We start from the raw sequence: 25,047 nt of genomic DNA on the forward strand, positions 1-25,047 counted from the left end.
GTGCAGTGGTCCGGACACGTTCAAATCTCCTTAATAACTCTGCAGCTCTGTAAATCATCGATTGAAACGCTGTGAATAAAAGGTGAATGTCTGGACTGCTTCACCGGAGGTGCCTGGAGAGAACACTACTTTTGTGACCTTTGATAGATTTTGCGAGGTAGTCTGGTTCAGCACAATTAACCCTTCGGCTGGAGACAGATGGCTGGCAGCTTCCAGGGCTGAATGTTCTCTTTCTTCTCCAGACGGAACGACAGAGCAGGGAGGAGAAGAAGCGGAGAAGGTCAGGGGTCAGGGACGACAGGTGACGTTGACCTCAATTAATAGGCATGATGAAGTATGAGAGCAGGAGATCAAAGGTCAAGTCAGGTTTAGTGTTTTGACGGTGTAAGACTGCAGTGCTGACGTACAGAGAGAGAAAGAAAGGGGGAAGAGAGGGAGAAAGGGGGAAGAGAGGGAGGGAGAGAGAATGTAAGAGGAGAGAGGGACAGAAAGAAAGAGCCAGATAAAAATATGGGTTAAAACTGCTTGGAGCTGAAACGTCCTGAGATCTCATTTGGCAACACACACACACAGACACACACACACACATGCACAAACACATACACGCACACACACACGTGCACACACACATTACATTTGCTGAAGTAGACTGTACCTATTATTTGTTCTTTTTGGCTTTATGTTATATGGATATAGTTACATTTATGATGTAGGCCAATTAAGGTCACATTGACCTTGGCCAACTGTACTGACCATAGACACATCTAGACCACTAGTCATATTATAGACTCCCAATGACCACATGTTAGCTTGCCCACTTTCACTCATTCTGGAGAGCTAACAAACCGTCAATTTCCTGTGGTGGTGTTGACATCATCAATCCGGTTTGTCAAATATTTAACAACCCTTCAAAAAGTTGCAGATGTTGTTTGGGCAAATAATAAATGTAATGTTGAAGTTACATAGACCACTGGACCTTATATCAGTACATTCGCATAACGTGGATCTAACATTCAAAAAAATCTGTGTCAATGAAGAAACACATTCCCTCTTGATTACCAAGAAAAGAAACACGACAATATTCACCACATTAGGGACTTTCATGAGAAATTGTGGTCTAGAAATTGATTTGACTATTTTCCCCTTGTCAGTGTCAATGATTGATCAGGGGACATGCAGCACTTGCAGATCCTCCTCAAAACACCCTGGTCCCGGTCAAGCAGAATTATTTTATTTATTCGCACTCCACATCGCCTTATATCCCTCAGCAGAAGTCTGGGGACTTGCCAGGACCCGCCCTGTACAATCAGTTGCACCGCACACAGTTGACAAGTGCGCCCTCCCCCATCAACGTCGTTTGACATATACCCATCGTTACAGGGTTAGCCTCTGGCAGTTTTTAAAAAGGCAAGCCCTGTCTGCAAAATCCGTGGGGAAGGGAAGGCTACAGAGATTGATTATTGTGCAGAGAGACAACGATCATCTCTTATTTTGTTTTCTCTTTTTTATTTATTAATTTGGAAAAGATTTCCTTGCCTGCGTAAAATAGCCCAGTCGAAAAAGGCTCGCAATTTTGCGGTGGGCACACTCAACTCGAATATACTTGGACTTTTAGCACAATAAAAGACAACACAGACACTCCGCCCATATGAAGAGTGGGACCTAAGCATCCAATACAGTGATAAAGGGACTTACGCACGCAGGCACCTGTGGATGGTGACTCTTTCAGGGAATTTTGCACACAAAAAACTGATGATTAGAGGCAAAGCAGGCGTTACATTCTATCCAAACAGTTCATGATAGTAGTTATATTTCTTATAATCATTTGAATCTGAAACAATATGCTGGTTACTTTTTCCATCCTGGCGACCCTTCTCTTAAGTGGGTCGGGTTGTTTCGGTTCGTTTGTACCGTGTGAACCGTGTGACCAAAAGGCACTGTCGATGTGTCCGCCGGTACCGCTGGGATGTCAGCTGGTGAAAGAGCCGGGCTGTGGTTGCTGCCTGACGTGCGCGCTCACTGAGGGACAGTCGTGCGGAGTGTACACCGGGACTTGCACGCACGGGCTTCGGTGCCTGCCGAAGAGCGGGGAGGAAAAACCGCTACATGCGCTCCTCCATGGGAGAGGAATCTGCAGCAATGAGAAGATGTACAAGCCGCCGCATCCAGCCAGGGGTAAATATGAGCAATTAAAATTATTCCCGCACATACTTATTTACTCCCCGTTTGTAAGTTTTACTGTGAACATATTCGTGTTCTGTGTGTTTCATTAGATGTTCCTTTACTTGAATAGAGTGCAGGTTTCAAATGCGGTTAATTGGTCATCTACAATGATGTGAATTATTATTCGTGGTTCTGGTTGTGAATTGCTGTTTACTCATAATGTAGTCTATGTACCCCAATAGTAGTTAATAAAGAAGTGCAGTTTTAACTGCCTGTGAGTCATTGTTTTTGTGACCTGTGGACAGTCAGTGAATAAATGTAGTCTTGCAACAGCGTAGTTTGGGTCCCAGCCCATATGAAATACGAGTAAGAGGGAGTAGCCTACCATTTAAAATCTACTCCATAATGGTAAGAAAGTGTTTAATCAATGTTTCACTGTTCTGATTTTTGAAGATCTATGGGTATTTACTCAATTGGAATGTTAAGAAATGCTTTTTAAGTTTAAGCTGTAGCCTACCTTTCTTAAGATCTCTATTGTAATGACAGTGGGTCAGAAACATACATAACCAACGAGGCAAAATTTAACATCTCTTCATGGCCACATGTTAGAATTGAATGTAATGTAAACGTGCAGTAGATGTTTTTCAATTGGTAATGTTCATTGTTGTCTTGTTCTCCTCATAACTGGAAAGAAATCAAAAAGGGGTCAGATGATGTTACTGATTTTTGGTTTTCCAAAACGTACATCACTGATTAACAGTTGTGACAGGTGACTAGCAACTGTAATGGATTACAATAAGAAAGAAGGCTAAAGGCATCCTTGATGTTGAATGTCGATTAACATGCCATCTTCCACTGAAAGCCAGCCTCATCTGAGAGCTGAAAATCAGGGGTTTTCAAGTGCCTCAGGCAATGTGACCACATGAAACAAGAAGACTACAGCCATTTTAGAGGCCCCTCAGCTCTTACAAGGGCCATTTGAGGGGCAGTCACAGTGTCTGACACATTAGCAGTCAGTCAGAGGAAGGAATTCTTTGAGTGGATTTTAAGGTCTGTGAAGTCTTAGGGCTTTTCCCCCAACCGTTAGCTTACTTTTTCTCTCAGAAAGTGGTTCAAGAGAGCGTGATCAGTGCTTTTCCCTTCTACCCCGCTCCGTTCCCTCTTTCCCCATCCTGATAGTCAGTCATCTTTCCCTGGCTCCAAATCCTCTCCCTCCCAGTTCTTCTCACCTAAATAATTCATTTCTCCCATCTTCCTGCTGCTCTCTCCTCACCAGAAGTCTTCCCCTTTCCACTCTTGTCTTCGCCGATTTCCCACCCCAGCCGCCCACTCATCTTCTCTCCCTCCCTCCCCTCCCTCTCCCTCCCTCCCCTCCCTCTCCCTCCCTCCCTCCCCTCTGTCTCTCTCCCGTGCCTTCCCTCCATTCGTCATCATCTCTAAGCTGTGCGGTGATTCAGCAGAATGTTAGCCCAGCGCCTCTCTCTGATCCTTTTGCTGTCTGACTGCCAGCTTGCTGCTGGATAAGATTTACTAATTTCCTGTACTGTGTGTGTGTGTGTGAGCGTGGGGTGTGCACATGTGTGAGAATTAAGAGAGGAGAAGAGAGAAAGTGGGTAGAGGATTATGCGGAATGATAGAGACTGAGGAGAAAGGAACAGAGAAAGACAGATAAAGACAGAGTAATACTTAGACAGAAAAAAACTATAAAGCCAGAGAGAGAAATATAAGGACAGAGAGAAATATACAGACAAAGAGAGAGATAAAGACAGAGAAGGACAGATGGATAAAGACAGAGATAGATAAGTACAGGTAAGGACAGAGAGACAGAGATAAAGACAGAGATAAAGACAGAGATAGATAAGTACAGGTAAGGACAGAGAGACAGAGATAAAGACAGAGATAAAGACAGAGATAGATAAGTACAGGTAAGGACAGAGAGACAGAGATAAAGACAGAGGGAGGGATAAGGAGTCTTTTTGTTACAACTAAATCTAAGCGGGATTTTGAGAGCATCAAATTCGCCTAGTTCAGGAAATGCATCACAGCCCACTGAATCCCTCAGTCAGCACTGGCAAGATTAGAGAGGGCCAGATTAGGAAGTGAGGACTTGATTGGGTTTTATGCACCGGCTGGGCTACGCTGCCTGCGTTCAGTGTCACAGCGAAACCGGAAGACCAAGGAGGGGCATTTAAAAAAATAATAATCTCAGAGGGATGAGGGAAACTATGATGTCACTAGGGCATGAGAGATTTGCTCAACCTCACTGACCTATCATCCACCCGCCTGTTTCGGAGGTATGTGTGTATGTGTGTGTAGGGTGTGAACATTATGAATAAAAGTTGCATTGTACAAAACATAGAAACTCACAGCTCTAGGAAATCCACGTGAACTCAGTGAGATCAGTGATTTGAATCAATTTGAGCTATTCCGTGACAGTTGCACATTCAACACTCTGGCAGAGTTAAACCAGAAACAACTTGACTGTTAACTGGCATTCATTCCTACTAGTTAAGCTTTTGAATTTTATTTTTACCATTCTGTTAGGATCCTTAATAGTAACTGCCAAAATCAGCTGCTATAAGCCTCTTGGGGTCCAAACTAAACAATGACCGGACATGATACAGAACATCAACCGACCTACAGTCCAGTGCATATACAGAACTACACATTTAAAAAGATAAGTCCATTGCAGGAATCAGGGCTAGGGTTTGAGATGTGTTAAAACAAACGAATCCAAAAACGATTTAACATTCAGTAAGGGCATCACATTGATTGTGCCACGCAAATATATGCCATTATGTTATGCCCTGTTCCTGTGCAGTCTGCTTTTTACACATTAGCATGACTGGTAGAACATGCTAGCAAGCTAGCTAGTACACATGGTTACTTCTCTGATTAAGTTGTACTGGACAGATTGTGCCAGTTCTAAGTTGTGTGGTGGTACCCCCTAGCTACATATTTTAAGATTTAAGTCTCTCTGGATAACAGCTAAATTACTAAAATATTACATTAAATAGTAACTACATCGCTAGTAAACACTAGCTAGGTAGGACAACACTAGTTAGTGTGGCGTTAACGCGACCTCTCTTGTATGAGGGTTGGACCAACGCCCCGGGGGGTAGAGAATCACCTGGCCCGGGGATGCGAAACAGGGCCTTGGAACGCAGCCCAGTAGCTGTCTTTAAGCGCAGCTCAGTTGCCACCCCTTGACGAGGCACACCTGCCGCCAATCAGCCCTCGTCAGGGGGAGCTAAACAGACCCCTAGGGAAGCAGCTCCTGGCAACAGCGAGGGGAAGACATATTAATGGGAGGTGCACCCCCCCCCCCCCCCCCAGTTTTGTTATTAAATGCCGTTTAGGGCCCAGAACACTGGCACTGTGTCCGTTTCATGTGTCTCAGCCCATTACACTAGGCAATAAACATATGCTAGCTAACTAATGTTGAGCTATTGCTAGCTGATACTCAAAAGCTAACATTAGCTGCTAAAAACTATTCATGCACTGCTTTACCGCAGGTATGTTGACATTATTAACTAAACACTCAAAGTGGGGGCAGTGTTTGGAGGATCGTTTCTACCCAGTCAGCGGCATTAAGATAGATCTGACTTGCATAAAACAGGCCATTACTTAGTGTTTTGGTGACCTGGACAATTTAGTCTTATTTTGAAGTAATTTCACAAAATTGAGAGATATCTTGGCTGCCAACAGCAAGAAAGCACCCTGTAATAAGGATCACATATGCCGATAGATCCTACAATCTGTTCATGCATGATAGCTTGATGTTTTGGCAGTGTCAGAGGTACAGTTGCATTAGAGCTGTCAAGTTGAACAGCTGCTTGTGTGGTTGTTACAAAGTGTGTGTTGCTAGCTAAGAACAAGATATTGTATGCTTGAAATCCCAACCAAATTGAAAATCATTAGGCAAAGTAATGAGGATTTGTAAAAGCCTAATCGCGGTGTGGAGGGTGCATGGGATCGTTACTAATGCCACCCGGTACATGCAATGATAGTGTCTGTAATAGCTTAACTGGCTGTGCTGCGTGGGCTGCTTGACAGCTCTAATGCAGCTCAACCTTCGGCCTTGCCAAAACAACCGTTATACAGATGTTGGCTCAAGAAGATGTGATTGAACTGGGGCCTCCACCTCTTTATGACAGGTGAAGTGGATTGCTAACATTATGTGTACATGGAGAGAAGCGAATATTTGGATATCTTCGGGTGGCTGATCAAACCCGAGGGTTAAAGAGAGGAAAATTCAGAGAGGGTAGGAGAGGGAGAGCAAGAGAGAGATTGGGGGTTAATAAGAAACAGAGTTGAGTGGATTCAGGGAATGATGAAGTATTAAGAGAGAGTTTTAGAACACTGTACGTTCATTGGATGACCCAGTTTTAAACTCATGACTTCCACTGTATGTGCCAAGCTATGGCCTGATAGGACCGCTGAATTGACATGATAGACCACACCACTTGGCACCACTCGGCTAAGTCACGTTTAAATTCTTGTCCTTCATAGCACCAGCTAGAACAAGCCAGGGACGCCACAACGAATCGCTTGCATGCAATAACAAATGTATCGGTTGAAATGATTGCTATAAATCAGTAAGTATGTAAACTAATTTTGTAGGTTTACAGTTTAAAGGGAATGACGGTGCTGGAGGACAGGCAGTAGAGAGATGGTGTGCAAAGGAGAAATGTTGTGACAGCTGACTGACCTTGTAAGAACTAAAAACTGTGGACCAGTAATGTATCAATCACCTGCAGAAATGCAAAAAGACAGGGTTGGATTGGGACAACTTAGTCATAAACTGCTTTCTGTCTTAATCACAATGCCTCATAATGCAGCGAAGGGAAAGGACAATTCCTACTCCTCCCACCTCTTACTCCTCCTCCTGCAGCTTAGCAGGAGCTGGTGCATCTCCCTCCTCCCCGTCCCGTTCTCCACCCGCACCGACATCGTTCTCCTTTTTTTCTCTCTCTCTCCACAGACCGGGATTCTCCAGATGATGCCATGTTACTGGAGGTTCCGCCGTCCGTGCTTCACCAGGGCAAGGTGCCTCTGTACGTGGGCTGGGACCACATTAAGAGCCGCAAGGACCAGGCCGTGAGAATCGCCAAAGAACGCAAAGATCAGCAGGCTAAGCACCGAATCAACGGAAATGCCTACTCAAGCTTCACCCTGGACCATCTGCAGCCAGAGTTTGTAAGTTCAACATATATGTATATGAAGTACACATGCAGACACACCCACCCACACACACACACACACACACACACAAAATGTATTATGACAAAAAAAGACTCCCTAACACTGAACCAAACCCTTAACGCCTAACCCTAACCTTAACCTCAAGCCTTAACAAATATATATTGTGAGGACTGGTCAAAATGTCCTTACTTTCCCCAATAATTTATTTCCCTTTGGTCCTCACTTCGATAGCAATTTGGGTATATACACGCTCATAGGCAGAAATGGAGACCCACGCAGACACAATAACATATACACCACACTCGCCCTAATCTGGATGTGTGTGTGTTTATAGGGGCCCTGCAGGAGAAAGCTGGATGGCGTCATTCAGAAGATGAAAACCACATCTAGAGTCATGGTTCCCTCACTGTACCTCCCCAACTGTGACAAGAAAGGATTCTTCAAACGCAAACAGGTACATATCCAGTGTTCGATTTCACTGAACTCTTTTGATACCACTGTATTCTATCTTATTCCCGTCTCCTTCTCCCCCTCCTGCAGTGTAAGCCATCGCTCGGGCGGAAGCGGGGAATCTGTTGGTGTGTAGATCGCTTCGGGGTGCAGCTCCCTGGCACCGACTACAGTGGAGGCGACATCCAGTGCAAAGACCTGGAAAGCAACAGCAATAACAACGAATGAGAGACAGCCAATGTGGTCACCTGACCTTAAACGCTCCTCCTTCCCATCAAGTGTACATGCAAAATATGCAAAAGCCAATCAAATCGAGAAATAAGGGCACCGCAGATACATATTTATGATTTTGTGTACTGGACTGGTTTTTAAACTACACATCAACCAAAGTCGACCATCAGCTTCTCTGCATATATGTTCTTTTGATATATATTCGGTTGATAATAGATGAATAATACAATCTATATTTGACAAACAGAAGCAATAGTCCAAGCTCCAATCTATAATCTTTTTTAACAAAGTTTTAAGGCTTTAAGAAAAGAGTAATGCTCCTCATTTTTGTAATCATTATTGTTAGTATCCTGATGTTGATGTGAAAAGAGTGATCTGGGATCTATTTTATGTTTTAGAGAACATTGTTTTCTCATCCAAATGTTTGTTCTTTCAGAGCACTTATGCAAGAGAACCTTAGTGACTTCAAGTACTGTACTGGAGGAGTTTGGGCCCTTTTTGTCCTTATAAAGCATTCTGAGTGCAATTTCTTCTAATTTTTTTTGTCTGGCCATTGTCCCACAGATTGTGCTGAATTGTACCAGGGACTTGAGGAATGCTAACAACCCACATGCAATGGCTTGGTAAAGTGTAGCTAAAGTAGCAATATTAGCAGATAAACTGCTCCTTCTGATACGTCTTGACTTATTTTAAAACAGAACCTTTTTCACATTATTTTTGTGTGAACGAGCGAGTGTATGTGTGTACGTGTTTCTTCACCTTTATAATTTCTTCCTTTGTAGTGTGGTGTCTCGTATGTATTGCCTTCACTGAAGTATAAACAATTCCCTATTGTCAACTCAGCACACTACAGAGAAAATACATAGTCCACCACAGACTCAAATTGCATGCAAATGTTGCATGCTGTTTCCATTGACTTCCGTAGCCTCCCGTGTGAGTCTAGTCACAACACAGGCAAATCTTTATCCGTCCCTGTTGACAGTCTTCTGCCTGGGTCTCTACAACCTCTGGAAAGGAGTGGGTCTTTGGGTTTCTATGTAAATCTCAGTGCCTTTTCTCATTCGTTACTTTGAATCCAGATTTACATACAGAGTACCAGACCCAGTTGTTGAGGTGGGATATTCTAGCCGAATCTGGATTTGAAGATAGTTTTTTGCTCGAACTTCATGAGTATCAAAAGTGTAAGATAGGATTGTGATAACACCCACTGCTTTTTCATTTGTATTCAGTTTGATGTCAAATCATTATATTGAAGCGTCACCTTTTTTCCTTGTATTTCATTCACATTCCTTGACATAGATACCCCTGTTTTCAGGGTACGCTAACATGTTAGTTTTTGACTATGGCTGCAACTACTGCCTACGCCTCCTACAAGAATCTTTTGAGAAGCCTTTTCAACTCAGTCTTAACCTTGCCTGTATAAAAGACCATGAAATCTCAAACATTCCATACTCTTGATGAAAAAGCTTTGGAAACAAATGGGTAACACTTCACTCAAATCCAACCGGTATAATGCTTCTATTCTGCTTTTTGTTTAACAGACTGGAAATATTTGTTCAGCCGGTGTTCAAGACATTATAGAAGGGTCGTATGTCCTACTGACAAGTCTTATGATGCAATAAATTCACATGCTTTAAACGTTAATATTTTGGCTGCCACTCTCATCCAGAGTGACATGCAGGAGCAATCAGGCTTAAGTGCCTTGCTCAGGGACCCATTAACACATTTTTCACCCTGTCAGCTCGGGGATTCAAACCAGTGACTTGTCAGTTACTTCCCCAATGCTCTAACCTCGGAACGGCATTATGCTTGTTGGCTTTAAGTGATGGGTTACGAACAAATCTATGTGAAAATCGAAAATATGTAATATTTATTCAGCCTGTAATTTATGTACTCTTTCACCTTGTCTTTATTGCAACAAAAAAGCATTTATTTAAATAAAGTTATGTATTCATGTATTTTGTGGTTTGTTGTGTTGTTCTGTTTTGTATTGTGTAGTAAGATTGCAAAATTTGCGTTCAAGTGTTTTAAATACATTCATAACATCTCAAGAAGGACAGTGCAAACAAGTGTCCCTATTTGGATATTTTAAAATCAGTTTAATATATTATAAATACTTGGCAGACGATAGGCCATGCGATTCGACATGTCAGAGGACGGGCCCGGCTCGTTAATCAATCAGACAGTAGGTCAGACTGGTCAACATGTACTGGAACGGGCCAAATAATTGAACACATCAGACGAAGGGCCAGGGAATTTAAAATGACATGAGCTTGTCCTGTTTATCATGCCAGTGACTGGACCAAGTCATTTAACATGGCAGACTATGGGCTGGCCCTTTTCATTTAACACATAATGGGCAAGACAGTTTTATCATGGCAGATGTCCTATGTATTTTATCTAAATGTTGTGATTTCCTCCACATTTTGTTGTGTTATTAGTTGTTAGTTTTGGGACAAGTCTGTGACTGTCCTTGAGTGGCCCAGCCAAAGCCCAGACTTAAACATCTGTTAGGAGACCTAAAGAACAAAGTTCAATGACATTCCCCATCCAATCTGACAGAGCTTACTAAGAGTATGTGCAATGCAGAAGTGGAGAAACTGCCCAAATCCAGGTGTGCAAAGCTGGTAGAGGCATATCCAAGAAGACTTAAAGCTGTGATCACTGCTTAAGGTGCTTCTACAAAGTACTGAATAAAGGGTCTGAATGCTTCTTTGTGTGAGATATTTCAGATTTTTCTTCTCAATAAATTGGCACAATGTTTTTTTTTAAATGCGTTGTCTTGGAAATGGGCAAGACCCATTAACGCAGTAAAAATTGACTTGTCCATTGTCAATCAACAGGTGGCGGTATTGCTGTTGAAAGCCTGGTAGAGGCAATCAATAAAGGGATTACGCCCTCACCTGGCAAAAACACATCAGTACAGAATGTCATTAGAATGTTTTTTACGGCAGTATATTCAGATCAGTATATTAAATGAATAATACCCGTATCACTTTGTCACCTGTCGTGAATTCCATTATATGGATCAGCAGTGAACGTTTTTTGCATAACAAAAAAGCTTAATGCAGGAGCCATAACATCTGTGGGTATTGGGTACTAAACCTGAGACTTTGTTAATTGCAAAAAGCAAAATTTTTGTTTCGCGCCAGTAGCCTTTTTGCAATCACAGCAATCGGTTGAAATTCGCTTGAAAGGCTATTTGGTATAACAAAATGTTACACCAAGCCTGTCTGCAAGAAACTTGGAGATGGCATAAAGCTGATAATCCCTCTCAGGTCAGTGCCAAGAAATCTGAGGGGACAAGCTACAATGGAGCATTCAAGTGAAAGTAAATTCTTGACTTTAAATGGTTGAACACTTTGAGCTGGAGATACTGTAAGCTGACCTCTGATTAGCCTGCTCATCCTATTCTAGTCCTCTAATTTGCTCATTACACTCAGTATCACATCACAACCTATGGCATTTTTTTCCCAACATTCCATTAATAATTAAGAAGTTTGAGGTGTTGTATTTTCTGTTTTTAATGTATAGTATACTATGGCCACAAATGTGACTGTGGCTCGAGACAACATTATCTACATATGAGAACTTGAACTTTAGAAACAAACAATATGGATCAATAGGACACACTTGAAGTGCGATTTCCTACCAGGCACTACAGCTTCCATTCAAAACAGTAACTCCATGAAAATGACGTCTGCAAATTCTGAAGGAACAACGAAGTCAGCTACAACCCCGTTTCCAAAAAAGTTGGGACGCTGTGTAAAATGGAAAGAAAAACAGAATGCAATGATGTGTAAATCATTTCAACCCTATATTCAATAGAAAATAGTACAAAGACAACATATCAAATGTTGAAACTGAGACATTTTATTGTTTTTTGAGAAATACATGTCCACTTTGAATTTGATGCCAGCAACACTTTTCATAAATGCTGACATGGGCAACAAAAGAATGGAAAAGTTGTGTAAAGTTTGAACATCTCACAACTAATTTGGTTAATTGACAACAGGTCAGTAATATGATTGGGTATAACAAGAGCATCCCAGAGAGGATGAGCTTTTCAGAAGAAAGGATGGGGAAGGGTTCACCACTCTGTGAAAGTCTGCGCAGACAAATAGGGCAACAATTTGAGAACAACGTTTCTCTATGTAAAATTCCAAAGAGTTTGGGGATCTAATCATCTACTGTACATAATATCATTAAAAGATTCAGAGAATCCGTAGAAATCTCTGTACAAAAGGGACAGGGCCGAAAACCAATATTGGATGGCCATGAATTTCAAGATTTCGGGCGGCACAACATTAAAAACAGACACGATTCTATAGTGGACATCTCTTGCAAGGGCTCAGGAACACTGTCTGTAAACACAGTGCGTTGCTGCATCCACAAATGCAAGTTAAAACTCTACCATGCAAAGAAGAAACCAGATATAAACAAGATCCAGAATCTGCGAGCTCATTTACGATGGACGGTGGAAAACTGTCCAGTGGTCTGAAAAATCCAAATTTGAAAATATTTTTGGGAATCATGGACGCTGTGTCCTCCAGATTAAAGAGGAGAGGGATCATCTGGCTTGTTATCAGCGCACAGTTCAAAAGCCAGCATCTGTGATGTATAAAGTTGCGTTAGTGCACATGGCATGGGTGACTTGCACATCTGCTGAACCATTAATGCTGAACAATATATGCAGGTTTTGGAGCAACATGTGCTGCCATCCAGACAATGTTTTTTCAGGGAAGGCCTTGCTTATTTCAGCAGGACAAGGCCAAACCACATTCTGCATGTATTACAACAGCATGGCTCCATAGTAAAAGAGTCCGGGTGCTAAACTGGCCTGCCTGCAGTCCAGACCTGTCCCCAGTTGAAAACATTTGGTGCATTATGAAACAAAAAATTCAACAAAGGAGACCCCGAACTGTTGAGCAGCTGAAATCCTATAATAAGCAAGAATGGGAATACATTTCACTTTCAAAACTTCAGCAATTGGTCTCAGTTCCCAAATGCATACAGAGTATTGTTAAAAGAAATGGGGATGCAACACAGTGGTAAACATGCTCCTCTCACCAAATTTTTTAAAAGTTTAGCCGGCATCAAATTCAAAACAGGTATGTATTTTTCCAAAATCAATAACATTTCTTAGTTTCAACATTTGATGTGTTGTCTTTTTACTATTTTCAATAAAAATAAAAAATATAATTACAATTATTTGCATATCATTGCATTCTGTTTGTATTTGCATTTTACACAGCATCCCAACTTTTTTGGAAACAGGGTTGTTCTTGATATTCAGTTGGATTCTACCGCAGTATTTGGCAAGTGGAAGTATTTTATCAAGGTCATCAAAGAACTACCCCAGCCAGACACTGTGTTTAAAAACTGAGAAAGAGGCATAGTTTGACTGTCGATTCCGCTTCAAGTCGGCCATTAAATGTAAGACATTTCCTGACATTCAAATCACAGTCAGCGACCAGCCATTGTGAAACACGTGCACATAGAAACAATCACATGCATGTTGCTTATAACACCTTATTTGAAAAATGGGTCAAGTCATGAAAAACAGATGCTTATCTACTCCTAGACCTTCAAAAAGATAAAGAAACAAGATATTAGCCCAAATGAATACACAAAATCACCTCGGGAGATTCCATCCATTTAATCATCTTACAACACAACTTTATCACAAGAAATTCTACATAAGTGTTCTTACAAATGAGGAAATCTAAAACGTGTATTCGTGTTGGGAACAAGACGTTGTCCGTGTAGTTTTCCCACAGTGTATTTAAGACGTACGCGTATTTCAAAGGCTACGCCGGGTACTGTGGGTAGCTTAGCAACAGTAGCCTAGATACATGAAGGTGTAGAACACTATAACACAAAGTCAGTCAGACTAAGTTGAGCACACAGCCACCAAACCAATGGGATGTTCACTTCCCAGCACCCATATATGACACATAGGCATGTGTTTGCCAGGCAGTCTTTTAATTGCAAAAGACTAATTAGTGGCAAAACATTAGATTTGGGTTGCCTGTGCGTAAACGTGTCCATAAACAAACTCAAAGGGTTATTTACACTCTTTCTATGCCTGGTTGATTTGCCCTAAATCGTTTTTTTTATTCTTAATGAGTAAGAAAGAAAACTGGTTGTCACATTTTGCTGACTCATATCACTCTGTAACAATACAAAATGTAAATATAAAATATTTGGGGTTGGGGGGGGTCAATTACAAATGCAGAAAGAGTGAAAATAAGGCCAAATGTATCAGTGGGTGAACGTCCCCTTGGGTAAGACACAGGCCTTAACAGCATCACTTTGCAGGTTGGATTTAATTTGGCATATTCTCCAAATCACATCAGGATAAAATGAAGGAAACAAAACTCTACATACCCCACTACAGATACAATTATTACAAGTTTCATATGGGTAGAAAACAAATAGCAAACGTCCATATAATCTGAATTTCCATGCAAAACCCCCATAGACATTAATGCTTGATTTATAGTCTGAGATAAACACAACGATTTTCAGAATTCAGCCCATATTAAGCATTTTTGTTAGACTTTGTTCAGTAAAAAGACAGAGACAAAGAAAATGAGGGATACAGAGAAGGGAGAGAGTCAGACAGAAGGAGAGAGAAGGCCAGGAGAGTCCACTGAAAATGACCAGTCAAACACTGACTTCATTTGAAACCATCCAAAAAGGGGTTTAATCTTAGTTGCCGGTCACTTCCTATACCCTTTACTGTGAAGATCCGCTCTCAAGCCAGGACACATTGTGGTGGGAACATTGTACAATATCTCTGAGAATTGACTCGAATCCCAAACAAGACTATACACACATACACATACAGACACATACGTTTGATAGCTTACTTAAGTGTTTAGAATACTGCTTCCTCGGTTGCCTTTTAAGACTCGGTCGACAAAAGGCAATCGTGGCCATGCTAGTTTTGGGCCGAGGCGGGAGGATCCAACTCCGGCCCACCGAGGTACTGGCTGCAGTTGGGGTCTCCCCTCACGGTCGGGACCGACGGGATGGACCGGCCGGTGTGTGGGTTGACACACCAGCACTCCCCCCTCTGGCCGTGCAGGGACATCTTACACTGGGACACGGAAGGGACACATTAGCGCGGGTGAACGAGCGTGCGGGGGTGGGGGGGTTTGGGTGTGCGGAGGTCAACAAGGTCTTCCGTTGTCTGGAAGAACACAGACCTCCAGACAAGGGAAGAAGGCAGTAGGTGCTGTTACCTGTTTGAGGTTATACTGCCCCCTCTTGTCACAGTTGGGAATGTGCAGGGCATACAGATCCTCCAGAGGGCCTCTGTTATCTCTGAAGGGCATCTTAGATATCCTCTCCAGCACCTGGTCCAGCTCCTGCTGACACTGACTCTACACCCGGAAACGAGCAACACCACTCACACGATTAATGACCCATCAGTCCTTAAAGGCCGCCAAGAGAATAAAGAAAGAATAGTCCAAATGGACCTTAAGGTCGTTAGACGCAGGGTGAGAAATGATAATAATTATAATAATGCTAATAAATGGATAGCCCTATCAAAAGACATCATCATTAATCCACTTGAAAACAAATTATGCTTGTTACGTGATCTCAGAAAAGGTAGAAGTGGAAATTAATCTTGTTTGAATGCCTAAAAGCATAGATGGGTTATAGCCAAAGTAGATGATCTTCCTTTTTCACTGGGGTTTATAGATTCATCAATAGTAAAAAAGATGAGAGTTATTTTTGGCAGAGACAAGCACTAGCAATCTCTTGTGATGGGTTTTGATGTGTTGCCAAGCCTACCTAATATCTAGGGCAAATGGTTCTATTTAAAACTTGGCATCTGTGAAATGCCAAAATCATTATCCTCAAGGAAAATCAGCCACTGTGGGAAACTGAGTGTTTTCATTGGTCAGTTGGCAGCGCGACGTGCCACGCTTCACTGTGAAAGATTCCGAGGAAAGATTACAGAGGTTTCACTGGTGAACTGACGTGTTAAAAAAGCACATCTTCCCATGGTCACGTTCAGTAAGCTTCAAATGGGGCAGACGTCATAAAACAGGGGGGCTATGCTCTCCAGTGGAATTTCTTATCTGCATTTTCCACATGAAAATGCTTGCCTTGGCCCCTGGTTGTCCAAATTGGCAGTGAATAGTTCCTTGGTTTCTGGACACCATCAGATCTGCACCAGATGGGGGCAGCAGTGTACAGGGTTATTATACAGCTGACCTGGCTGTCTAGTGACAAGGCCAACCCCCCCCCCCCCCCCCCCCCCCCCCACGGTGATCCCGTCATTAACTGTTTACTAACAGAGATCCTCCACCGCCAGTCTTCCAGGCTACATAGGTCTGCATCCCAAGTGAACAAAATATGTCTTTGAAATGTACCCTAATTATTTACTAACAAAGGAGCTGACATACTTTTGGGTTTTTGGGGTAATTATTTATGAACAGATGAGTTTACTAACCTGTTTGGCGCAGAGTGCAGTTATTTAATAACAGAAGTGTTTACTAACCTGCTTGGTGAGTGGGGTAATCATTTACTCCGTTTGGCATGGAGTGTAATTATTTATTTTTATATGGTGTTTAATAACTTACTTGGCACAGGGTTTGATTATTTATTAACAGAGGAATTTAAAAACCTACTTAGCGCAGAGTGTCATTATTTATTTTAAGTGTGGTTTAATAACTTGCTTGGCACAGGGTGTGATTATTTACCAACAGAGGAGTTTACTAACCTGCATGGATGCAGAGTATAATTATTTATTTAAAGAGGTGTTTAATAACTTGGCACAGGATGTGATTATTGACCAAAAAAGGAGTTTGCTTACCTGTTTGGGGCGGGGGGTTTTGGAGTCTTCTACCTTGTTGGTTTTCATCTTGGTCTTCATCTCCTGTCGGTGCTGCCGAACGGCGCTCTCCTTGGACCCAAGCCATGGGCTGTCCTTAGTGGCCTTCTTCACAGGGGGGATCTCCGTCAGGCCCTGGGATTCCATCACCTCCCCTGTGGCACGGAAATACACACACACACAGAAGCGTGCACGCAAACACACACCAGTTAAGTAACTGGTCGTTCATTAGGACACTGTCATAACACTGTCATGATACTGTCATAACATTACAGCCCCCCTCAAACATATTAATGATTTGTTATATTGCACATTCCTACATGAAATGAGAAGTGATCTGTCAGGCAGTTTGGCTTATTACAGTTGCAATGCATGGGGTGAATGTATTTTTCTATGGAACTGGATTGATATTTAGCAGTGCAATATTCTTCTGATGGTTTTTGACAATTTCTTGGTTAAAAAAATTGCTTTCACATTTGGTCATAACCTGAAAAATATTGCGAAATATAGCTACAGTGTTTATCACTTCAACTTCCAAGAATGAGAACCAAGAGGGAACGCACGATTCCCTCTGTTTAAACTAAAGGTTTATTGGCCCACTGAAGAGATTACACATTTCCGTTAAATCTGGGGCACCTCCACTCATCGTGACATTTGTTCACCCCACCTAGAACATCACGTCACGGAATGTCATGAAAGGTCACTGGGTCGCTTTACCCCGAGCGGTTGTTTTTGAACCGGTTGTGTTTGACCAGCGACAACCCGGAATTGCCCCCCCCCCCCCCCTTCTCCGCTATCGTACGTGAGGGAGTGACAAACTGTCGGCAGTTTGACGAGATAACGCGTGGTTAAACATCAACCTCTGAAAATCACCCCATAAACAGATACGGGGAACGAACAGCCCGGGATGCCTGGCCATGCAAGTCCTCTGGCGGTCCGTGTTACGCCTGACAGCAGACACAGCCAAGCCCGAAGCCCCACCACTACGTCTCCCGGGGTGTTCGGAACGGACCGAACCAAAGTCAAGATGGAAGAATAACAGAGACAGTAGGGGTGGAGGGATTGTTGGCCGGCGCAACGTTATTCTGCGGTTACGTAACAACATAACTGTGGGGGGGCTGGGGGGGGGGGAGAGGGAACGGGGTCAGAGGTAAGTTGTAGGACGCGGGGGAGTATTATGCTGGGGAAAAAGCGTGAAGGGTCCGGAACAGACGTTGACCACACAGCTGACATGGACTACGACTACGAGAGGCTTAACAAAGAAGAAGAGGGAGGCATTTCCAAACAAAGAGAGAGTATCTGCCACAGCCGCCCGACTTCAGCTCCGTCGACGCGCACCTTGCGCGCTCGCACCCTCGCGCCCTCGCTTTCGCCTGCGAAGACGACGTTTCGGGAACAGGGAGAGCAGAAGTCAACTGGAATCAGGTGTGCGCGGGACGCGCGCGCGTCAGAGGAGTCTTTTGTTTTCCTCTATTGCTTAATCCCCCCGCCATCTCCAGTGATTCCCGCTCATGGAAGAAACCTGAGACGGTCTGAATCTATACAAACACACACACACACACAGACAAACACACACAGAGGGCCAGGGTCAGGACCCCACTCTGAGGGAGCACCATGCCTGCAGGACACTCTGCTCCACCCGTCCACAGTGGTGGGCCCTCGGCTTTGCAACGTCAACAGAGCTGGAGCACCATTGTCCGGTCCACTGCTTGGATTAATACAGCACACAATAGGATGAGTGGTTTCCTTGCTTTTAATAGCTGATGCTTGTAAAATTCCCAGAGTAGCAGAAAGGGGGAGAAGTGACACGTCTGACAGTCTAGACTCTGGTCAACTGAGCAGATAGCTGAGGAATGGAGAAGGGGAGAAGGGGAGAAGGGGAGAAGGGGAGCAGAGGAGAAGGAGAGAAGGGGAGCAGGGTAGACTCGATAGTAGCATCCGGAATTAGTCGAACCTCGAACGACGCAATACTGCCCACAATGCTTAGGTGTCCGATTCAACGCGTAGAGCAATCCTCACAACGATATCAGTATTGGGATTAAACTGCTGAGTGATCACTGCAGTGAAAGAACACAGAGCATGATAAAATGACTTCTATAGTGAAACCTTGGTGGATCCATTTTTCTTTGGTTAGATTAAGAACAAGCAATGTTTTTAAAAAAGAAATAGCGCTTTTGCTGCGGATACAGCCGACTGGTGCTAGCTAATGTTAACTAACAAAAAATATACTTAATAGCTTACAATTTTTGTAAATATTCTTATGATTTTATTTTTTATTGATACAATATGGCCCAGTGCTGCCTATTGCCACCGACCTTACTTTAACATATGATCACAATAGTTAGATGCCAAAGAAAAAAACGTCAGAGCCAGTACAGCCAACTAACGTAAAAGTAATATTGTGATATTATGAAAACAACCCCCACACACTCATGCTACTGCAGTATCAGAAAACATTTGAATCTTAAAATCTTAATCTGACTTCTTCTGCATTGAAATAATGTTATCTCATTCTAGGATCAGAATACATATGATGACATTGTATTTCACTGGATATATGGGACCATATTCAGCAGAAAGTATATAGTTCCATTTAATTGGCCGGGGATTTGAGACAAGTTACCTCCTCCACATTTTATTGTACAGTAAAGCACTTCGGGGAGCTGTAGTGAAAAGGTCCAGCTCTATAACTGCTTCCCATTATCCATTACAAGGCCTGTTGGGACTCCTAGAATCACACAGTCAGCACAGCGCAAGTGTGTTTACCTCCCAGCCAGGCTATCTGACCTGAGAGGCGTCTCCACAGTCACAAGCTAGTTGGGCTGGGCAGGTCCTGGCATGTTTTGTGTGCACTTCACCCAGCCCGGCATCTATCCACCACAACAGAGACTGACTGACAGCAGGCTGAACCAGGGACTCCTGGAGGCGGTCCATACGGCGCCGAGTCCCCTATATGTATTTACAGGACTGGGGTCCGTACTAGAGCACTACACAGGGAATAGAGTGTCATTTGGGAGACGTGTTCGGGGGGTTCGGAGGACGGAGAGATGGAGGCAAGCCGGAGCCCATGGAACCTGCGGGGCAAGCACGGACCATTAGAGCACGTACATACAGGGAAGAGACAGACAGAGAGGAACTCCGGAAGGATGACTAAAGGAAGGGGAGGAGGAGGATAGGTGAGGGGCGGGGGCACGTGGCTGCAGCCGGCGGCGAAGTGAGACGGGGCCCGTGTTTTCCATTCTTCAAGGCGTCTCGACGTTAGCTCAGCGTTAGAAGAGCGCTGAGGTCCGAAAAAAGGTCTGGCTGACTTCTGAGGCGATACGTCAAGAGAGAAGATATTTCATAGCTCCGTTACTAAGGGGGATGGTAGGTCACATGATGGGATTTAAAGTAATGGCACCGACGTAACCAGTTCACTGGAGCGTTGACATACAGCGCTGTGGTTTTCAGTTCTAAATAAGTATCTAATTTGAAAAACATGCAGCTCCATTTTATTTTCTGCGCACCTGGTTTTAAATGTCCGCGTTAACACTGAGAAGGTTTCACCTTTACCAAAAACATCCTGTCAGTCTCTACACACACACACACATACACGGCAAATTTAAATCTCCTCCAATTCCATTATCTCCCATGAAGAAGCATCACACTGCCTGACAAAGCTAGCCCTATCCCCTGGAAAGTCTCCACACAGGTCCCCTACCAACCCCACTCAGTGCAGTAACATTTCAGACATTGTGTTATTTTCAAGCACCAAAGCCCAGAGAGAAAGAGAGGGGGATTAAATTGGGGAGGGAGGGAGCCACTGAGAGAGAGAACAAACTAAAGAAACAGAGAGAGAGAAAGAAAGAGTGAAAGAAAGAAAAAGGGAGCGGGTTTACTCTGGAACATGTCTGAAGCACACAGAGATTCTTAGCATGGCTGTGGGCGAGGTTGTAGCCCCAGGGACAGGTGGCAGAGATGCCCGTGTTTTGGAGAAGCGGGGGGATTACGGGGGGCTATTTCGGGCCTGCTGGCACCGTTTGGAGGGCTAGGCACCCGCCAGCGGACCCGGGCAGGTACAGATGAATGCCTGTCCCTAATGCCTATCCTGTCCATATCAGCGCCCAGATGGTCAGATGGATTGGATCTGTTTTCCTTGTAAAGCTTTGAAACGCTTTTTGTGGTATTCTGTTGGGTTGGGTAACCCTGGCCAGTTAGATAACTGAAAGCCCAAAGACGTGACCTGCTGAAAAGATGAGGAATCATGCCCTATTCACTATTTAGTACACCAGGACCCACAATGCCCATAAGGAGGGGGCCATTCATAATGAAGCCCTCCTCTTGAATCGTTTCCAGACGTTTATTAGCACAATCCATTATTGAGTACGGAGTGATTTTACATGAACAACAAAGCTTACACTATGGTAAGTTCATATGCACGTTCAAAACATATACAAAAAGCATACACATTTGATCCCTGCTGGAAGTGATGCCGCAATCTAACTAACTCTAACTGAGACTGAGTTTTATTTGACATTATTTACTGACCTGTCACAGGCAATGTCCTGTTGTGTTTTTAGTGGGGAGGCGCTAGTTGCTGCGAGGGGCTGATAGAGATGCCCCACCGCCACGCCGCTAAAGTTAGGAGACACTGGCGTACCACAGACTCTTCCGGGGGATTTTATACCAAGTCCGCCGTAGATGAAAGACAAGCCATACATCAAGGCTGTACGGCTTGAGATGAGTAGAAGGAATGCATAGGGTTCAGGCAGACGAAGACAGTTAAACAAACATGATTCTGATACATGAACCGAGGAGGCTGTTTAGCTACGAGTTCTGTTGTCTTTACTTAAAAACTGATGCCAAAAAAAACTTTTGAGTTTAGAAAGTACACTTTAAGTGTTACTGATGTTAACTATTCCAGTGTGTTTAATAAAAAAAAAACATTCGATTTAGGTAGCCTACGGTTGCTATTGGTTGTTACAGATTCGTATGGATCGGCCTACTCTGCCTACGTTCAATGTTTCCTACAATGAAAGCATGTGTAGGAAAGGGCAACTATTTGTATAATCTGGAGTACATGCCAGATTGTGTCCAGAAGTGTAATTCAGTCCTTATAAGGAGAGGTTAAACCAGTGCCTGCCTACGCACTGGGACGAAGACAAGGGGTATACCTACAATAAAGTGGACAGTTTGAAAGGGGGTCCTATAAACATTGCCGTATTGTTTTCACAGGTGGCACACCAAACGTTTGTCTGAAATAACCGCACGGCCCATCAGGTGGAACTCATCGCATACATCCCCGGGCTGTAGATGCACACAGCACTCAGTAAAACAGTAGAGAAATATACGAGGGATTTGTGTCTTCGTATCCTACTATGGAAATGCTGCTGCAGTAAAGCCAACAGTCAGTAGCTATTTCAGAAAGAGTCCCACCACAGAAGTAGAATTAGAACAGTAGAGTTCCACTATCTCCTTTGTCCCAACTTAACTCTGGCTTCACGTGTTTGGGTACTGTTTGTGCATATGTACTGTCCGTGATGTACTGGCACTGATCCACTGGAGCTTTGCAGGAATCAGGTTCTCCTTTATAATCTAATTAAATGCTACATTTGGCAGACAGGGACATTGACATTAGGTTTAGTTGAAATCACACCTACTGAACAAGCTCCAACACACACTCTATGATATTAGTTTACAATGGCTGGGGTCAAAGCACAAAGTCCATATTGTCAATCAATAAGGCATTCTTTGGGGTATAACTCCTTTCTCTTTTTTCCCCTAAAAATAAATGTCCACACTGAAAGGCCTATTGCAATATTTATATTCAATTACTCCTCAATTAACAAGGAATGTTTGATGACTTCTCCATAAAACACAAGCTTGGGCTCTCGTTTCAGCTTATAAAGCAAACATAAAGTAATACATTACTTACAGTGCTACATTATTAATTATGTTAGTTCAGGAACTCTATCAGATTCCAAAGGCCTGGTAGGTTTACACACAGAGGCCAGTAAGTGAAACTAGTATAGTATATAGAGTTATAGCATATATGCAATTCAGTTAAGTACACATTAAAAGCAAAAGTATAGCCTAAATTTCCTGACTTTTGCATAAAACGTGTTATTACTGCGTTACAACAAATAATTTACATGAAATAACAAATGAATTATAGTTTCTATTTTTCAATTAGCAAATTGTAGCTAAATATAAGACTTATGCAAATGTAATAAATTAAAAACAATCCCAATGATTCCACTTATTTCTTTATAGACTAATGATACAAAACGTCCTCTCTGTTCCTACATTCTAACACAGTAAATGTATCAGGCTTTTTGAAACAGACCGCTAAGTTGCTCCCGGTGCTCCTGGCTCCCTGTAGGCTCGATGTCCACTTTGTGTCCGCATAACCCCAGCCCCTGGACCAGCTGCTCAAGAGGCAGGTCGGAGTCCGGCTTGGGGTAACACCGGAGCCCGCTGGAGCATCTCGGTGTGTACACGCCGCAAAACTCGCCCTGTTGCCGGGCGCAGACGGGGCAGCAACCGCAGCCCGGTTCGCGCACTATCTCCACACAGGTCTCGGTGAGCTTCGGGCATGCAGCTTGACGTTCGGCGGTACAACTCGGACAGCGGAAGACCATCTCCGCGAGAGAGGCGCCCACGAAAGCCAGCGACAGCAGCAACAAGCTGCAGCCTGAGTACGATATCATTCTCGGTATGGAACTTCTGGTCAGTTCTTGGGGCGATGGAAGGCAACTCCAGGTAATAGGAGAGAACTGTGCATGCGAACAGGTGAAGCAAGCGGTTGGGTTGGGTTCTGCAGGGTCCTATACACGGCAAAGTTCACTGACAGCTTGTCAGCCAGTGGTGAATGGCAGAGCGGCAAGCAATTTTGTGTAGAGTCTGACCAAATATTTTGGCCTCTTAAGTTTTATGAACAAGTAGCTTAGACATAAGATCAGACCAAGTCACTGTCGTGTTGGAGGCAACTCACGCTATGTTAGTCAGTTACATATCTCTGACCAACTGTTGATATTGAGGACCTAAGGTTTTATAACAACCAACCTACATTGCTGTCAGCAAACCGAACTCAAACAATAGTCTACACTGCTGAGGCGCTCTATTAACAATGACTATAGTGTAACAACAGACACTGAAATAAAAAGATGTAAAGATATTTCCTTATAATACAATAAGTAGCCTTTTTTTACTAGATTTCTACCAAAAACTAATTCAATAACACATTTAATATATTGTTGCAAAAAATAAAAATGCTAGAATAGGAGAAGGAGCGAATGTTATAAGCTGTGGTAGTATCATGCAACTGAGGCAGCATTCCCTTGGCTGGGAGTGAGAGAAGCAATAGTAGGCTACATACTGTAGCATGTTTGTTTTTATCAGCATGCACCCCCTCCCCCCGAAAAAATAAATACATAAACAAAAATAAACAAAAAACGAAAAGCGTTCCTTTCATGGAACGCAGCAACATTCCTGCCATGTCCATTGACACTCAATGAAAGCCCTGCCCTGAGGCTGCTGCCATTCCCAGCCTGGTGGGCACTGTGTATGTTGCCTATTGATCAGCTAGGCCAGGCGCTGAGGTGTCGTGCTTACCTACCAAACAAGCTCCCATTAACCCGTCCAGTGTGGTGGTTGCCAGGGAGAATAATCGCTGTTTATTTAAGGGCCCAGAAATAGAAATACACGCTGCATACGTTGACCCTACTCTCCAGCTAGGTTGTCGCAGATATAAACGTGGATTATTTTGTTTTGTGGGTGCCCCCCTGATTCGATGGTATTTCCCTTATTTACGGTCGGCATCCCGGCTCACCTTGGGGGCGGTTGGGTAGGAGAAAGGGCCCTTCTGAAGGGGCCAGGATCTAAGGGGGGGCATCTGAATTATCCCGGAGGTGTTTGCGTAGAACCTCATATGTCATTTTATAAAAAGCAACGTTGGGGAGGAGAAGCAGAGACGGCCTGGTTTATAAATAAGGCCTGGGGCTAGAGTTTGCTCAGTGTCTGGGGATGGCCACTGTGTAATGGGGTAACAGGCCACAGTATCTAGCCAGCAGTTGTTGTGCAAGCCATTCCCAGCAAGGTCAGTTACCTAAAATTCCCTCCAGAATTATTAAGTCAATACTCTAGATAAACTACAGATCCACATTGAT

The 25,047-nt window shown here is 43.4% G+C and overlaps 2 protein-coding genes across 2 annotated transcripts; one reads left to right on the top strand and one right to left on the bottom strand.

Annotated features, from left to right (window-relative positions):
• Positions 1-1,375: 1,375 nt before the first annotated feature.
• On the top strand, positions 1,376-10,007 carry LOC105023725 (insulin-like growth factor-binding protein 5). The gene is made up of 4 exons (XM_010893139.5): positions 1,376-2,175; positions 7,148-7,362; positions 7,703-7,822; positions 7,909-10,007. Exons 1-4 carry the CDS (start codon positions 1,842-1,844, stop codon positions 8,044-8,046), a joined length of 807 nt encoding a protein of 268 aa, XP_010891441.2. The 5' UTR covers positions 1,376-1,841; the 3' UTR covers positions 8,047-10,007.
• Positions 10,008-14,964: 4,957 nt separating this feature from the next.
• On the bottom strand, positions 14,965-24,039 carry igfbp2a (insulin-like growth factor binding protein 2a). Its single transcript, XM_010893140.4, has 4 exons — positions 23,226-24,039; positions 16,883-17,055; positions 15,300-15,440; positions 14,965-15,154 (listed from the first exon to the last, which is right to left on the bottom strand). The coding sequence occupies exons 1-4, from the start codon at positions 23,587-23,589 to the stop codon at positions 14,996-14,998; spliced, it is 837 nt and encodes a 278-aa protein (XP_010891442.1). The 5' UTR covers positions 23,590-24,039; the 3' UTR covers positions 14,965-14,995.
• Between the last annotated feature and the right edge of the window lie 1,008 nt (positions 24,040-25,047).

The sequence above is a fragment of the Esox lucius genome, chromosome 22, assembly GCF_011004845.1.
Source record: "Esox lucius isolate fEsoLuc1 chromosome 22, fEsoLuc1.pri, whole genome shotgun sequence".
In the NCBI taxonomy this organism is placed as follows: Eukaryota; Metazoa; Chordata; class Actinopteri; order Esociformes; family Esocidae; genus Esox; species Esox lucius.

Excerpts from the sequence above, each read along its gene's own strand:
- igfbp2a (XM_010893140.4), bottom strand. The coding sequence starts at position 23,589 with ATGATATCGTACTCAGGCTGCAGCTTGTTGCTGCTGTCGCTGGCTTTC. Across the intron at positions 15,441-16,882 it reads AAACCCCCCGCCCCAAACAG|AGTCAGTGTCAGCAGGAGCT; the intron begins GTAAGCAAACTC and ends TTCCGGGTGTAG. Across the intron at positions 15,155-15,299 it reads GGCAGTATAACCTCAAACAG|TGTAAGATGTCCCTGCACGG; the intron begins GTAACAGCACCT and ends TCCGTGTCCCAG.
- LOC105023725 (XM_010893139.5), top strand. The coding sequence starts at position 1,842 with ATGCTGGTTACTTTTTCCATCCTGGCGACCCTTCTCTTAAGTGGGTCG. Across the intron at positions 2,176-7,147 it reads GCCGCCGCATCCAGCCAGGG|ACCGGGATTCTCCAGATGAT; the intron begins GTAAATATGAGC and ends CTCTCTCCACAG. Across the intron at positions 7,823-7,908 it reads GATTCTTCAAACGCAAACAG|TGTAAGCCATCGCTCGGGCG; the intron begins GTACATATCCAG and ends CCCCTCCTGCAG.